At 43.9% G+C, this 16,720-nt stretch overlaps 1 protein-coding gene across 1 annotated transcript in view; it reads right to left on the bottom strand.

Moving 5' to 3' along the window:
• Window positions 1–12,732, bottom strand: part of LOC126470385 (beta-galactosidase-like) — a 305,106-nt gene extending 292,374 nt beyond the window's left edge. Inside the window, exon 1 of the mRNA XM_050098215.1 lies at window positions 12,651–12,732. Within this exon, the coding sequence (XP_049954172.1) occupies window positions 12,651–12,692 (42 nt within the window). The 5' untranslated portion in view covers window positions 12,693–12,732. The remainder of the gene's footprint in view (window positions 1–12,650) is intronic.
• Between the last annotated feature and the right edge of the window lie 3,988 nt (window positions 12,733–16,720).

Here is a 16,720-nt window from a genome sequence, read left to right as displayed (position 1 = left end):
AACCGAGACGAGGGTTTTTCAGTTCGACAATTCATGGAAACCCCTCACTTCACGACTGCGCTCTCAAAGGAAATATTGTTCTAGGTCTTCACTCCTTAGCATCACAAGATATGCCATCAATAACAATCACCCAAATACTTCGTAAGCACTGTGGATTTGCTGATTCTGCGATTGCTTTGTTTTACTCTTAGAGGTGCAAAGTTTATCTATAACTGACGCTCTTGTTACCAACAGTATTATCTCTGACGCATGCGCGCTTACTCCGCTGTGTAAAGTGCGTTAGAAATCTTGCAAGCGACTCACCCTGAGAATGGCTGAAACGTTGTCAGCCGAAATTTAACGTCTGTGGTTGACGGCTTACGACACCCATGTTTTTTAGTGGTACTATTTACCTATTTCTGTGGCAGTGGAAAAACCCTTCGCGGAGGATTTCGGTGACATAATGGGGTAGGTGCGTGGATAAAAATACGCGTGGGGCAAGACTATGCTTCAAGTTTTGACGTCCCCAAAGGAAGAGGATCAACATTCTCCCATCAGGCAGCGCAGACGTCATCATCTTCTCACTTGTATTCTGGAACCTCGTTGCAGCTGGACGCTTACGGCTGGAGAAAATGCGGTAAGTCACTTCTGTACGTTTTCAATTTAAATTTTGTATAGTTGTGATTGCGTGTTACTTGAACCTAAATCTATTTAAAAATTAGGGAATGGTGGCTATAAGCTTCCAATATTCTCCTTGATCTCCACGACTTTAATTGTGTGTGTTACCTGTAGATTGCCGAAAAAGAAATTAGCGGACTGGGGTAATAGTACGCAGATCTAATGGGATAGAAATTCGCAGTGCTTTTTTTTACCACATGAAGAAACGATCTGCGAATATTTACCCCATGACCTATACTTTGACGTATGTAGTTCCTACTAGCGTATTGAAGCATTTTTTCTTGTGTGTATTTGCCTATCCTGATTCATTATTCACGTTACAGAACTTAACGTTTCTTTTCTGTAGTTTTTATTTACAGTAGGAAGACGTTTGTGGGACCTTTAGGTAGTGTTTTTTTTTCAAACATACCTGTCTCTCAAACACACTTAGGATATAATCACGTCCTCCATAGTGTCATCTCCTTTTTCCAGAAACAGTTTTAGAACATCAACTCGACAGCCATTTACAGAGCCACTCTACAATCAAGCTTTTAGCCTTATTGAAAATGGGAGCTCAATACGACAAGCATCCCAACCTACCGAGTTTTCAGAGGTTGTCTTAAAACCGGCAGAAGTAGTGAGCACCTGGCCGATTCACAAAATTTTTTTCATTTGACGAAAACCATGCAATAGTGTAGTACTGCCTTTCCCGCGAAATACGTTTTTTCGGTTTACTGTCTGATCATTAAGACGTTAATTGTTGAATTCGCGGAAAAATAGAGTTCCTCTTCTGTTTTTCCATACACCGTATGTGTTTGTAATCCTTTTTATTTTCTTCATTTGGGGGTAAAGGTACTCACAGCGTACTCTTCCCCAGGTCCGCATACTCTTGCCCCACAGTATGAGGTAAGAGTACGCTAAATTATTTTTTAATAAAACATATATTATCCTTATAATAATGATTGGATGATAATGAAACCGAGATGTCAAACTAGGTGTTGCATGCGTCATTGATATAATATTGTGACATGTTTTAAAAAAATTTTAAACGAAAAATGTATACTTTTACACCCACCTACAAGATGTGTGGAACTTGATCAAATAGTTAAAAGGTAACAACACAACAAGGCGCAAACCACTGGCCGACCGCCAGAAGAAGAAGTCCCAGAGACGTCTTTCTACTGTAAATAAGCGCAAGCAAACAAGTAACTGAGGCAGGGGTCGGATGTTCACCTGCGTGCTTAAAGCTCATCAGTCTGTGCACTGCCGTTTCGGCGATCGGAAACTTGCTCCTGTAGCTGATTTGACTTTACAAAGTATATGACAATCGAAAAATTGGATATGGTTTTCTTTTATGCGGAGTGCCTTTAACCTGTTAGAGCAGTTACATGCTGGAAGGTATCCTCATTGCGTCAAGTACAAAGAAAATCATGCGGCTGGTACCGGCGGAGGTTCGAGTCCTCCCTCGGGCATGGGTGTGTGTGTTCAAATGGTTCAAATGGTCCAAATGGCTCTGAGCACTATGGGACTTAGCATCTGTGGTCATCAGTCCCCTAGAACTTAGAACTACTTAAACCTAACTAACCTAAGGACATCGCACACATCCATGCCCGAGGCAGGATTCGAACCTGCGACCGTAGCAGTCTCGCGGTTCCGGACTGCGCGCCTAGAACCGCTAGACCACCGCGGCCGGCAAAATGGTGTGTGTGTTCGTCCTTAGGATAATTAAGGTTAAGTAGTGTGTAAGCTTAGGGACTGATGATCTTAGCAGTTAAGTCCCATAAGATTTCGCACACATTTGAACATTTTTTTGAACAAAGAAAATCCATCTTTGCACACATCGTAAAAAATATTCCAGACTCTGTTAGTGTGGAAAATTAAATACACCAACGGAAGAGAACAAAAACTGTGAGGGAAATGCGATTAACATTTTAACAGCGGTAATACACAATCCAAATGTCATTAGAAGGCAATCTGAATGTGCGACACAGGGGTGTTTTCCGAAAACTGCCAATGCCTTTCAAAATCGATCGCAGTTCTCTGAATAGTGCCTCCGTAAAACCCTAAGTGATGTGCTGTTTAAATGCAGTATTTTATTTGCGAATGAAACATCTTTAACAAGCGATCAGGAAAATGGGAAAATCAATCTTCACAATTTGCACTACTGATCAGTTGAAAAGCCACGTTCACTGTGAGAAGAGGAAAAATGACGACCTTGATATATCAACGCGTGGTGCGGGCTTTTCAAGAATACATCGTTGGTCTTTGATTTAGTGATGTGACTCTAAATTGCCACAATGATCTAGTTCCTAACAGGTATGCTGCCGCAGTTATTGGAAGACATCCCCACAAATCATGTGGTACAAACATTATGGTTTTCCCGCTCATTCCGTATAGGCATTCTTAAAAGAGCATTCGTAGGTCGTTGGTTCGGTCGTTGAGAAAACACAAAATAGCCTGCACGCTCACCATACTTAACACTTCTGAAATTTATCCGTGGGAAAAATTAGAACAAGAGGTTTGCAAGGAAACACTGGTGACCCTAGAAGACATGAAATTACTTATGACATAAGTATGTGCTGCGATAAATCCAGATTAAATTCAGCACACAATATTGTCTATCCGTAATTACTTTATAGCCTGTATCAGTGGTCTACGTCAATATTTTAAGCATTTGATATCACTGACATACCGATAAATACACGAATTATACCTGAAATAAATGGTTGGTCTCGTTCCGCACAGTAGGGCTAACGCTTGTAGTGTGTCTCCTGGCGGCGGGACGATGATTTTTGATGCTGTCATTTTGCTGCTATTTGATCAAGTACCACACATATTGTACCACGAAGGCTTTAACCAAATACCACAGAAAAAGTGTTTATTCAAAACTGAAAAAAGTCGTTGTCATAATTCGGCAAGTATAAACGTCAAAAATTACATGTACAAGAAAGAAAATAAGCCACACTGTCCGCTCTAACTCAGAGAAAACTCACCTCCATTCTGGATATAATATCTCATCTAAAGTATCCGGCAGGCTGAAGCATGTTTTAAGGAACATAGCATGTGATTTATGCCGGAGAAAGACAAACCGCGATAGAGTTCATTTGTACGAAGGCGTACGGAAAAGTAAAAACTCCGAATTTTTTATGTGAAAACTCGTAGAGAATTTTTGAATAAAACAAACGTCATTAACATTCTGCGTTCTTATTCTTCATATCTACAAATTTATTTCTCAACGTAGTCGCCACGGCGATGAACACAATTTCTGCCAACGAGAGTCATGTTCGTTGATACTGTAACTGTAGAATATTTCACTTTGTTGGCGGAGCCACAACAACCTTAGTGCTACTTACACCGTTCATCACTATCAAAGTAAAGTCCTCGAAGGTGTTCTGTAACTTTTGGAAACAGATGAAAATCTCATGGGGCCCAGTCGGGACTGAATGGAGGATGATCGCTGACAGTGAACCCAAGACGTCCGATTGTTGCGGATGTAGCAACAATCGTGTGTGTTAGGATGGGAAAAGCCGGCCGGTTAAAAGTGATACCGGTATTTTAGTTCTGAATAACCAATACTTTTTTGGTCTCGCACATGGCAGGTGTTTCTTGTTTTTTACTTTGTACGTGCAATGTCCAAGTCTTGCCTCCAGCTGGACTATACAGTAGTTTCTCGCTGTCTTCGCCGGACATCCGTTGCGTTGCAGAATGGTACCACCAATAACCTGGAAATATCTTTAGGAAGTGACGTAGAATGAAGTACCTTGCTGCATTTGCTTTAAAAGATTAAAAAGATTCGTCCACCTGTTATATGAAATAATGAAAAAGGAAGGAAATTGTGGCCGCGCGGGATTAGCCTAGCGGTCTGAGGCGCTGCAGTCATGGACTGTGCGGCTGGTCGCGGCGGAGGTTCGAGTCCTCCCTCGGACATGGGTGTGTGTGTTTGTCCTTAGGATAATTTAGGTTAAGGAGTGTATAAGCTTAGGGACTGATGACCTTAGCAGTAAAGTCCCATAAGATTTCACACACATTTGAACAAGGAAATTGTGGTACCAGAAATAGTTGGTTGGTTGGTTTGGGAGATGAAAGGGACCAGACTGCTAGGTCATCGGTCCTACCAGAAATAAATTAAAAACTTTACAGTTTATTGACAGCATACAATAAAAATATAAAGTAGCTCATCTGCTGCCTATGTCTACATAATATGCCTTCATCTGCTTGTAGCCCTTGAAAACGGACAAATTAACAGGAAAAATAGAGTTCTTCAAACTCAATTCTCCCCTTTAGCACTGACTATTCATAATGCCCAAATAGTAGTATGATTTCAGAGTATAACATGATTTTTGAGCAGATTTAAAAAAAAATTAGAATTAATATTGTTAATTTTTTGTTGTATTCAACCACTTATCACTTTTCGAGAAAAACAGCGAAAGGTGGATGGACTAAGTTCTCTTTTATTTGCCTGTTTACAATATTTGGTTCTATGTATCTGTGCAACTGAGTCAAAATTTTCAATATTTGCTCGACTTGCACGTTTATTACAGGAAATAATAAGAATAACACTCCAAAAATCCGTTATTTCAGAAACCGGCATTTGAGCTGATGTGATAGGTTCACCTGGCGTGGAGAAAAACCGATGCAACTGAAAACAGATTATTCCAGCGATAACCGACATGCCTACTGTGGTCTGGCATTATCATGCTCAAGGAGAGGGTGCTCATGTACGCACGAACTCATCGAATTCGAAACTCAATACAGCATGCTACTTCTCACGCACCAATACAGTTACATTACACACCGCCATGTTACACGCCGCAGTTCGAAGCCCTCTAGTGGCAAAGCGCTGCAAGTACATAGACGTGAAGAATAAAGATGTAGAATGTTGGTAACGTTTGTATTATTTATAAGGCGTTAAGACTTTTCACATTAAAAACTTGGAGGCATTACTTCTCTGCACGCTCTCGTATCTCATAAACTAATAGTAACAGGATCTATTTTGTGGGTACTCGTCTGCAAGAAGTACATTTTTGCAAGGTTATCTACATACCCAGCTACGTTATCTTCAGCAAGAAATGAGCAGATTTGAACTCCGGCCGCAACGGTTACGTTACGCCAAAGCCAACAGCAGCAGATGTTACAGCGATCGATGTGACCGTGTCTTCTTGTCTGTTTTTAGGTGCTAGACGAGAAACTTCTTACGTTCATTCCATTCTTTTTCATTATATATCTTATAACTTACGATAAGAAGGGTGTTATGTATGAGATACTAATTTTGGCTCTTTATTAAAGCTACCGACCGAAGTCAACTTTTTTTTTGTTGTTGTTTTATACGGGATAAACCCGACACCACAGAGAGAAATTTGGAGACTAATCAGGGAAATTTTTTGTATATTTTGATTCAATGGACCTGTAGTCTCCAATTCTCCAATATTTGTTATAGAATAATTGCATGTCGTTTCATTCCTTGCCCCAGTGTATGTTTGTATCTGCCTTCGTTTCGTTAGCGCTCATCACGTCTAAGACGGGCAACTCTGTACTCAGGATTTGGCAAATTGAATTGATTTAAATTTGCTACCGGATGCCCTTCCTATCGCTGCAGTTGTCAGTTGCCAAGGGGAAAGAAGTCCCGCGTGTGTTACGTGTCTGAATCATGTAAAGTTTGTTCTGCCTGTAATCTGGTTGTGTATCGTATTCTATAAGGCGGAAATTCGGAACCAGCCAAGCATTTGATAAACCAGCTTCGGAAACGACCTAAAAACCACACTCAGGGTGGCCGCTGCACCAGTCACGGTCGTTAATCCACCGCCGGGTCTGTCTCGCAAGGTATCAGGCTGCACGTAACACTATACGGGCAGGTTCTTAGCTCTGCATCTGTATTACACTGAAAATACCTGCACAACAGTGTTAATGTCAACGATATACGTTGTGTATCTTGTCTGGAAACAAACATGCTCCATTCACTCACGTTGCTTGCTCTTGACCAAGATAATGTCCACACTTCTTCATCAGGTTTGGATTCAATACCACTCGCTTCTGACTAGGGTTTATTTTTCTAGCAGAGTTAGTTTGCGTTAAAATGATACACAGATATATGGATAAGTTTACTGGTTAAAAGTCTGCCAGTATGCAAACTTGTGTTGAAGTGATTCTACGCCCCAGACAGAACTCGCTGCGCCTTCAACCCCCCCCCCCCCCCCCACTCGCTCACCAGCGATGATATCTTTTAGCATTTTTTTCTATTGACGTTTAGCAAATTATGATTTTGTAAGTAGGTTTAATGACCATATCAGACTACTATCAGACTTAGTGAAACTGACTGGCCAGTGAGGTTTAATACAAGAATTACATGGCTTAAATTTGTAACACAGTGATTAGCAAAGAAACTTAAGACTTTCGACGTTTAAACGTGTGACGGAATTCCATTCGCTCTAGAATAACGAAAAATACGTTATACGAGGGGCGTTCAGTAAGTATTGCAACACCGTTATTTCTCGGCCACCTTCGGTTGAAAAAATGTGGAATTTGTTATGGGACATCGTGGATATTCCCGCTTCAGCCCCTATAGTTTCGTTAAGTTCTGATAGGTGGCGGCACTATACATGGCTTTCAAAATAGCGTCTGTAACGGAGGTTTCTTCCAAGCAGAGAGATGTCATTGAGTTTCTTTCTGCGGAAAACTAGGGTATCGTAAATATTCACTGGCGCTTGCAGAATGTCTATGGAAACCTTCAGTGAACAAAAGCACGGTGAGTCGTTACGCGAGGCGTCTGTCATCGTCATACAGTCGCCAAATCTGTCCGACCTGCCGCATTCCGGTCGTCCGCACACAACTGTGATTCCTGCGATGTTGGAACGGGCGGACACTCATTCGAGGTGATGGACGCATCACAATCAAAACCTCGCTACTGAGCCGAACGGCTTTGCTGGTACTGCTGATACTCGTCCACCAGTTGAGGTTCTAAAGGGTGTGTGTCCGCTGAATTCCTCGTCGCCTAACAGAAGACTATAAAGAGCAACGAAGGACCATCTGTGCGGAATTGCTTGCGCGTTACGAGGCTGATCGTTACAATTTTTTGTCGAACAGCGCCACAGGAGACGAAACATGGGTTCATCACTTCGAATCGGAAACAAAATGACAACCCAAGGAGTGGTGCTAGACCACCACTCCTGCGAAGGAAAGTTTAAAACCGCACGCTCAGCCGTTAAAATCATCGCGACTGTCTCCTGGGCCTGTGAAGGGGTTATTCTGTTTGATGTCCCTCATGGTTCAACGATCAACTCTGAAGTGTATTGTGCTATCCTCAGGAAACTGAAGAAACGATTTCAGCGTTTTCGTCGCCATAAAAATGCAAACGAACTTCTCCTTCTCCGAACAAAGCAAGCCCTCGAACAAGTCTGCGCACCCGAGATTAGCTCCCAAAACATAATTAGACTGTTAGTCCTCATCCACCCTACTGTCAGGGTCTCGCACCTTCCGACTTCCATCTGTTTGGCCCAACGAAGGATGCACTACGCTGGAAGCAGTAAGTGATTGATGTGGAGGTTATTGATGCAGCAAGTCTTTGGATCTGACTTCGACCAGCAGAGTAGTACCATGCGGGCGTACAGGCTCCCCCAGATGACGTAGTGAATGAAGATTATGTTGAAAAATAGAGTTTTGTAGCCAAAAGAGTGGGGAATAATATGGTGTATTGGGATCCTGAATAAAATCAACCTGCTTTCAGAAAGAAATGTTTTGCATTATTTACTGAACGCCCCTCGTACGAAAGTAATGTCTACTTCCAGCAGTCCTACGACTCCAGACGCCTGAGCAATGCAGCCAGTGACCAACGGTAAAAATTACATATATTCACCCGAGTGTACAACTTATTGCTAGATGGACAAAGGATAGCTGTCTATAGACACAACGACTGGCAGCTGCCGTAATATTATTAATGAGCAGTAGAAGGCTCATTCTTCATATTTTTCTTTTACTTTCACAACAAGTCATACCACCTGAAACTTGGAAGCAGCAAAAGTCTCGGCTGGAGGGACCAAAAAATTATTTTTCTCCTCCACCCCTTTTGCTATCTTCCTCCACCGTCGCGTCTGGTTCTAGTCCTCAGTCGGCACAAATCGGAAAAAAACAGAAGTCGGAAGTCTTCGATCAAATAGCACATTTGCTTTCGTAACCTCTTGCTGACGCCTGACATCATAGAATGTCAGAGAAATCCATTCTTCAATACGAGTGAGTTGTGTAGGCGGTAGCTGTGTGAATCAAATCGTCATAAGCCACGTTAGCGACAGGCTTCTGTTCGGTAGTAGACGTTTCTTTGAAACATTATTGGATGTTTAAGTAGGCCCTGCATCTTACACAGAAGAAGATCTTCTGCTTATGACTCCGACCGCAAATGAAGCTGCATTATTTTGGTTAACAATAGAGGAAAGTCCACTGGACCTGACGGGATACCAATTCGATTCTACACAGAGTACGCGAAAGAACTTGCCCCCCTTCTAACAGCCGTGTACCGCAAGTCTCTAGAGGAACGGAGGGTTCCAAATGATTGGAAAAGAGCACAGATAGTCCCAGTCTTCAAGAAGGGTCGTCGAGCAGATGCGCAAAACTATAGACCTATATCTCTTACGTCGATCTCTTGTAGAATTTTAGAACATGTTTTTTGCTCGCGTATCATGTCATTTCTGGAAACCCAGAATCTACTATGTAGGCATCAACATGGATTCCGGAAACAGCGATCGTGTGAGACCCAACTCGCCTTATTTGTTCATGAGACCCAGAAAATATTAGATACAGGCTCCCAGGTAGATGCTATTTTTCTTGACTTCCGGAAGGCGTTCGATACAGTTCCGCACTGTCGCCTCATAAACAAAGTAAGAGCCTACGGAATATCAGACCAGCTGTGTGGCTGGATTGAAGAGTTTTTAGCAAACAGAACATAGCATGTTGTTATCAATGGAGAGACGTCTACAGACGTTAAAGTAACCTCTGGCGTGCCACAGGGGAGTGTTATGGGACCATTGCTTTTCACAATATATATAAATGACTTAGTAGATAGTGTCGGAAGTTCCATGCGGCTTTTCGCGGATGATGCTGTAGTATACAGAGAAGTTGCTGCATTAGAAAATTGTAGTGAAATACAGGAAGATCTGCAGCGGATAGGCACTTGGTGCAGGGAGTGGCAACTGACCCTTAACATAGACAAATGTAATGTATTGCGAATACATAGAAAGAAGGATCCTTTATTGTATGATTATATGATAGCGGAACAAACACTGGTAGCAGTTACTTCTGTAAAATATCTGGGAGTATGCGTACGGAACGATTTGAAGTGGAATGATCATATAAAATTAATTGTTGGTAAGGCGGGTACCAGGTTGAGATTCATTGGGAGAGTCCTTAGAAAATGTAGTCCATCAACAAAGGAGGTGGCTTACAAAACACTCGTTCGACCTATACTTGAGTATTGCTCATCAGTGTGGGATCCGTACCAGGTCGGGTTGACGGAGGAGATAGAGAAGATCCAAAGAAGAGCGGCGCGTTTCGTCACCGGGTTATTTGGTAACCGTGATAGCGTTACGGAGATGTTTAATAAACTCAAGTGGCAGACTCTGCAAGAGAGGCGCTCTGCATCGCGGTGTAGCTTGCTCGCCAGGTTTCGAGAGGGTGCGTTTCTGGATGAGGTATCGAATATATTGCTTCCCCCTACTTATACCTCCCGAGGAGATCACGAATGTAAAATTAGAGAGATTAGAGCGCGCACGGAGGCTTTCAGACAGTCGTTCTTCCCGCGAACCATACGCGACTGGAACAGGAAAGGGAGGTAATGACAGTGGCACGTAAAGTGCCCTCCGCCACACACCGTTGGGTGGCTTGCGGAGTATCAATGTAGATGTAGATGTAGATGTAGATGTAGTGTAACCTGATAGTTGTTCCTGTCATTTGTTTTTAATGGTAATTTACATTATTGTACTTGCTTCTGACTCGAATAAAAAAAAACTACACTCCTGGAAATTGAAATAAGAACACCATGAATTCATTGTCCCAGGAAGGGGAAACTTTATTGACACATTCCTGGGGTCAGATACATCACATGATCACACTGACAGAACCACAGGCACATAGACACAGGCAACAGAGCATGCACAATGTCGGCACTAGTACAGTGTATATCCACCTTTCACAGCAATGCAGGCTGCTATTCTCCCATGGAGACGATCGTAGAGATGCTGGATGTAGTCCTGTGGAACGGCTTGCCATGCCATTTCCACCTGGCGCCTCAGTTGGACCAGCGTTCGTGCAGGACGTGAAGACCGCGTGAGACGACGCTTCATCCAGTCCCAAACATGCTCAATGGGGGACAGATCCGGAGATCTTGCTGGCCAGGGTAGTTGACTTACACCTTCTAGAGCACGTTGGGTGGCACGGGATACATGCGGACGTGCATTGTCTTGTTGGAACAGCAAGTTCCCTTGCCGGTCTAGGAATGGTAGAACAATGGGTTCGATGACGGTTTGGATGTACTGTACACTATTCAGTGTCCCCTCGACGATCACCAGTGGTGTACGGCCAGTGTAGGAGATCGCTCCCCACACCATGATGCCGGGTGTTGGCCCTGTGTGCCTCGGTTGTATGCAGTCCTGATTGTGGCGCTCCCTGCATGGTGCCAAACACGCATACGACCATCATTGGCACCAAGGCAGAAGCGACTCTCATCACTGAAGACGACACGTCTCCATTCGTCCCTCCATTCACGCCTGTCACGACACCACTGGAGGCGGGCTGCACGATGTTGGGGCGTGAGCGGAAGACGGCCTAACGGTGTGCGAGACCGTAGCCAAGCTTCATGGAGACGGTTGCGAATGGTCCTCGCCAATACCCCAGGAGCAACAGTGTCCCTAATTTGCTGGGAAGTGGCGGTGCGGTCCCCTACGGCACTGCGTAGGATCCTACGGTCTTGGCGTGCATCCGTGCGTCGTTGCGGTCCGGTCCCAGGTCGACGGGCACGTGCACCTTCCGCCGACCACTGGCGACAACATTGATGTACTGTGGAGACCTCACGCCCCACGTGTTGAGCAATTCGGCGGTACGTCCACCCGGCCTCCCGGATGCCCACTATACGCCCTCGCTCAAAGTCCGTCAACTGCACATACGGTTCACGTCCACGCTGTCGCGGCATGCTACCAGTGTTAAAGACTGCGATGGAGCTCCGTATGCCACGGCAAACTGGCTGACACTGACGGCGGCGGTGCACAAATGCTGCGCAGCTAGCGCCACTCGACGGCCAACACCGCGGTTCGTGGTGTGTACGCTGTGCTGTGCGTGTGATCATTGCTTGTACAGCCCTCTCGCAGTGTCCGGAGCAAGTATGGTGGGTCTGACACACCGGTGTCAATGTGTTCTTTTTTCCATTTCCAAGAGTGTATATTATCACACTGATACGAGCCACCACGGAGAACGGGACTCTTATACCATTCTTCAGTATTGTTCATCGATCTGGGATCCTTACTAGGTAGGACTGATAGAAGCGATCGAGATGATCCAATGAAGAGTGGCGTGTTTCATCAAAAGATCGTTTAGTGGGTGCGAGAGCGTTACAGAGATGCTCAACAGAGGCTACAAGAGAGGCGTTGTGCATCACAGTGAGGTTTACTATTGATATGTCGAGAGAGTACTCCCCGAAAAGAGTCGTACAACATATTATTTCCTCCCACATACGTCTCGCGAAATGACCACAACGAGAAAATTCGGGAAATTAGAGCTAATACAGAGACTTAGCGACAGAACGAGGAGCCGGCCAAAGTGGCCGAGCGGTTCTAGGCGCTTCAGTCTGTCAACAGCTACCGGGGATCGAACGCGGGTCGTCTTTGTAGCAGCCAGAACCGCTGATCGCACGGTTGCGGGGGAGGTCTGGCTGCCTCAGTTACGCAGAAATTTGCTGTTCATTGTCATCGTGTAGCGTACAAAAAGCGTTGTGCACGAGAGAGACGCTGTGCGCAGCGGCAGAGGCGGCGGATACTCACAAGCTGTAGCAGCAGGGCGAGCACAGCCGCGCGCAGCCACATCGTGCAGCCGTCTGGCTGACTACCGCCCTGTCAACCGCTGGCCGCCGCTGCTTCTCCGCGCATGCGCGCTGCTGCCGCCCGCCACCCTACCGCTGCTCGCGAACTTCGTACAATTGGCATCAAGTGTGGGTGGACACGGGCGCGCATACTTCTGTCTGTAGCCGCCGCAGCGCTCGTAACCTGCGGACTTCTGGCATCCTCTGGGTCACGTTTCGAGCATTACACGCTGATTAACAAAGGGGAAACTGCGGACAAAGGCAATAAGCGCTGTAGAAATACCGATCTTGATACCCACGAGTTTACTAAATTGCTGTCGGTTGTTGTCGCGATGCTTCATTAGATGTACAGCGTGGTGCACAACACACGTTTTTCATATGCACCGCAAAAGAACATTACAAAGGCATTTTCAAAACAAAAACACGAAACAAAGAAATTATTAAAACGAGGGCGTGGTAAAAGGTAACGCCCTAGAATTTTTCATGTGAAAATTCTTTAGGCATTCAAAATGAAACATCTTTATTATTCACGTCAACATATTTATTTCTCAACATTGTCACACTGGCGACGAATACATTTTTCTGAACGAGAAATTTGTTGTTACTGTCACTGTGGAATGTTTGACTTTATTGATTGGCCGAGCGGTTCTAGGCGCTACAGTCTGGAACTGCACGACCGTTACGGTCGCAGGTTCGAATCCTGCCTCGGGCATGGATGTGTGTGATGTCCTTAGGTTAGTTAGGTTTAAGTAGTCCTACATTCTAGGGGACTCATGACTTCAGCAGTTAAGTCCCATAGTGCTCAGAGCCATTTGAACCATTTGAACTTTATTGATGGAACCAGAACCTTACATCTGTTTGCACCTCTTGAACTTTTGGAAACAGATGAAAATCGTATGGGGCCAAGTCGGGACTGTATGGAGAATGTTCGATGATAGTGAACCCAAGGCGTCGGACTGCTGCAGATGTCGCAGCCCTCGTGTGTGGTCCGGCATTATTATGCTGAAGGAGAGGGTGCTCCAAGTTTGGACGAACTCTTTGAATTCTAAACTCTATTACAGCACGCTGTTCCCCACGTACCGACTTTGTTACGTGACCACTGCAACTCGGAGTCGTGTAGGGGCAGAGAACTGCAAACCAATAGACATGACAATAAAAGCAAGTCTTCTGGCCCAGACTGTATACCAGTTAGATTCCTTTCAGAGTATGCTGACGCAGTAGCTCCATACTTAACAATCATATACAACCGTTCACTCTACGAAAGATGCGTACCCAAAGACTAGAAAGTTGCACAGGTCACACCAATATTCAAGAAAGGGAGTAGGAGTAATCCACTAAATTACAGGCTCATAAAATTAACGTCGATACGCAGCAGGATTTTTGAACGTATATTGTGTTGGAACATTATGAAATACCACGAAGAAAAAAGTCTATTGACACACAGTCAATACGGATTTAGAAAACACCGTTCTTGTGAAACACAACTAGTTCTTTACTAGCACGTAGTGTTCAGTGCTATCGACAAGGGATTTCAAATTGATTCCGTATTTCTGGATTCCCGAAAGGTTTTTGACACTGTACCACACAAGCGGCTTGTAGCGTAATTGCGTGCCTATGGAATATCGTCTCAGTTATGTGACGTGATTCGTGATTTCCTGTCAGAGATGTCACAGTTCGTAGTAATTGACGGAAAGTCATCGAGTAAAACAGAAGTGATTTTGGCGTTTCCCAAATTAGTGTTACAGGCCCTTTGCTGTTTCTTATCTATATAAATTATTTGGGAGACCATCTGAGCAGCCGTCTTAGGTTGTCTAGGTTGTTTGCTGGTGACGCTGTCGTTTATCGACCAGTAAAGTCATCAGAAGACCAAAACAAATTGCAAAACGATTTAGATAAGGTATCTGTATGGTGCGAAAATTGTGCAATTGGCCCTAAATAACGAAAAGTGTGAGGTCATCCACATAAGTGCTAAAAGTAATCCGTTAAACTTCGGTTACACGATAAATTAGTCAAATGTAAAGGCAGTAAATTCAACTAAAGACCTAGGAATTACAATTACGAACCACTTAAATTGGAAGTCACACATAGAAAATGTTGCGGGGAAGGCTAACCAAAGACTGCGTTTTATTGGTAGGACACTTAGAAAATATAACAGATCTACTATGGAGACTGCTTACACTACGCTTGTCCGTCTTCTTTTAGAATACTGCTGCCCTGTGTGGGATCCTTTCCAGATAGAACTGACGGAGTACATCGAAATATTCAAAGAAAGGCAGCACGTTTTGTATTATCACGAAATAGGGGAGAGAATGTCACTGAAATGATAGAAGATTAGGGATGGCCATCATTAAAACAAAGGCGTTTTTCGTTGCCGAGCAATCTTCTCACGAAATTCCAATCACTAACTTTCTCCTCCGAATGCGAAAATATTTTGTTGATGCCGAGAAACGATCACCATGATAAAACAAGGGAAATCAGAGCTCGTACGGAAAGATGTAGGTGTTCGTTCTTTCCGCTCGCTACACGAGGTTGGAAGAATAGAAAATTGTGAACGTGGTTCGATGAACCCTCTACCAGACACTTAAATGTGATTTGCAGATTATCCATGTAGATGTAGATGCAGGGATAAATTTCAGTTATATCCATTATGGACGATGTATTGCAGCTGTGATTTAAATTGGAGGCTCGTTGGATACTTGTACCTATATAAATCACCAAGAAGAATAAAGATGTAAAATGCTAATAACGTTTGTTGCTGTATGCAAAAAGCTCTAATGGTTTTCACATAAATAATTCCAGGCATTACTTTTGAGGACGCTCTCGTACATTCATGAGTCGTCATCCTTCGTCCATCTGCACACACAAACACACACACACACACACACACACACACACACACATAACCAGGGAACTGCTACAGTTTTTGTTTGAACTTTATTCACTGATCGATTTCGGGATTTTATATTTCCATTGTCAACGTCATGTGCATAAATTTCAACGAAAAATTTCACCTGTTCTGTAGATCTGCGTATCAAAGCACACAGCACAATGAAATGCATCAAGATAAATTTACCCAAACAGCATTCACAATGGAAAAAAAAATGTTTCCGAAACAGATATGTGAATAAAATTCAAAGAAAAACTGTAGCTGTTCGGTCGATCTTCTTCCAGAGCAAAATGGGTTTCACAGGTGCGGCTCCAATTTATTCAACCAGTACGTGAAAATGCATCAAAAACCGGAGTGGTAGTTGATCGGAACTAGTATTAGAAAGGGCTGTGCTGGTAAAACATCTGAGCACATAAAAAATTTTCTTAGAGATAAAATAGCACGAATTGGTATCTTCAGCAAGTGAGACAAGAAAAGACCGAAGATTAGGATTTAGCGAGCCATCGACGACCAGGTCATTAGAGATGAATCACAGTGGCTGGGGATAGATAGTGAAAACAATCGACCGTGTCCTTTTCAAAGGAAAAATTTCGGACATGTGCGAAAGAACAGATGCCATCTTCATATCGTTTAAGGCTAACCGGCTGATGACCTTCTTCAGTGCGAGTGCACGCGATTTGTCCGAACTCTTACGGGACTCGGTGGATTGTCTGCCGCGAGTAATGTGTATAATGGCAGGGGCACTACGAATGTAGTGTGTGGACTATACGTTGAGAATGTGGGTCTCACGGGTACCGTGCCGGTGATAAATCCCTGCAGTCGCACTATCGTCTGTGCCCTCGGTGGCTCAGATGGATAGAGCGTCTGCCATGTAAGCTGGAGATCCCTCGTTCGAGTCGCGGTAGGGGCACACATTTTCAACTGTCTCCGTTGATGTATATCAACGCCCGTCAGCATCTAATGGTATTGATTTAATTGTAATTGTACTGTAGAAGGACCATATCCCACAGATTCTCTGTCGCAAGAGAGGGTCCATGTTTTGTTGTTTGATACATTGTTTTTTGTCTGCTGTAACACACTTTGTACACTGCCATACATTTTTGTTTTTTTCCATCATGACTTCGAGGTCTGTGTTAGCTTCGAAA

The sequence above is a fragment of the Schistocerca serialis genome, chromosome 3, assembly GCF_023864345.2.
Source record: "Schistocerca serialis cubense isolate TAMUIC-IGC-003099 chromosome 3, iqSchSeri2.2, whole genome shotgun sequence".
Lineage (NCBI taxonomy): Eukaryota > Metazoa > Arthropoda > Insecta > Orthoptera > Acrididae > Schistocerca > Schistocerca serialis.
The sequence above is the reverse complement of the archived record's forward strand: the minus strand, read 5'-3'. Positions and strand labels throughout refer to the sequence as shown.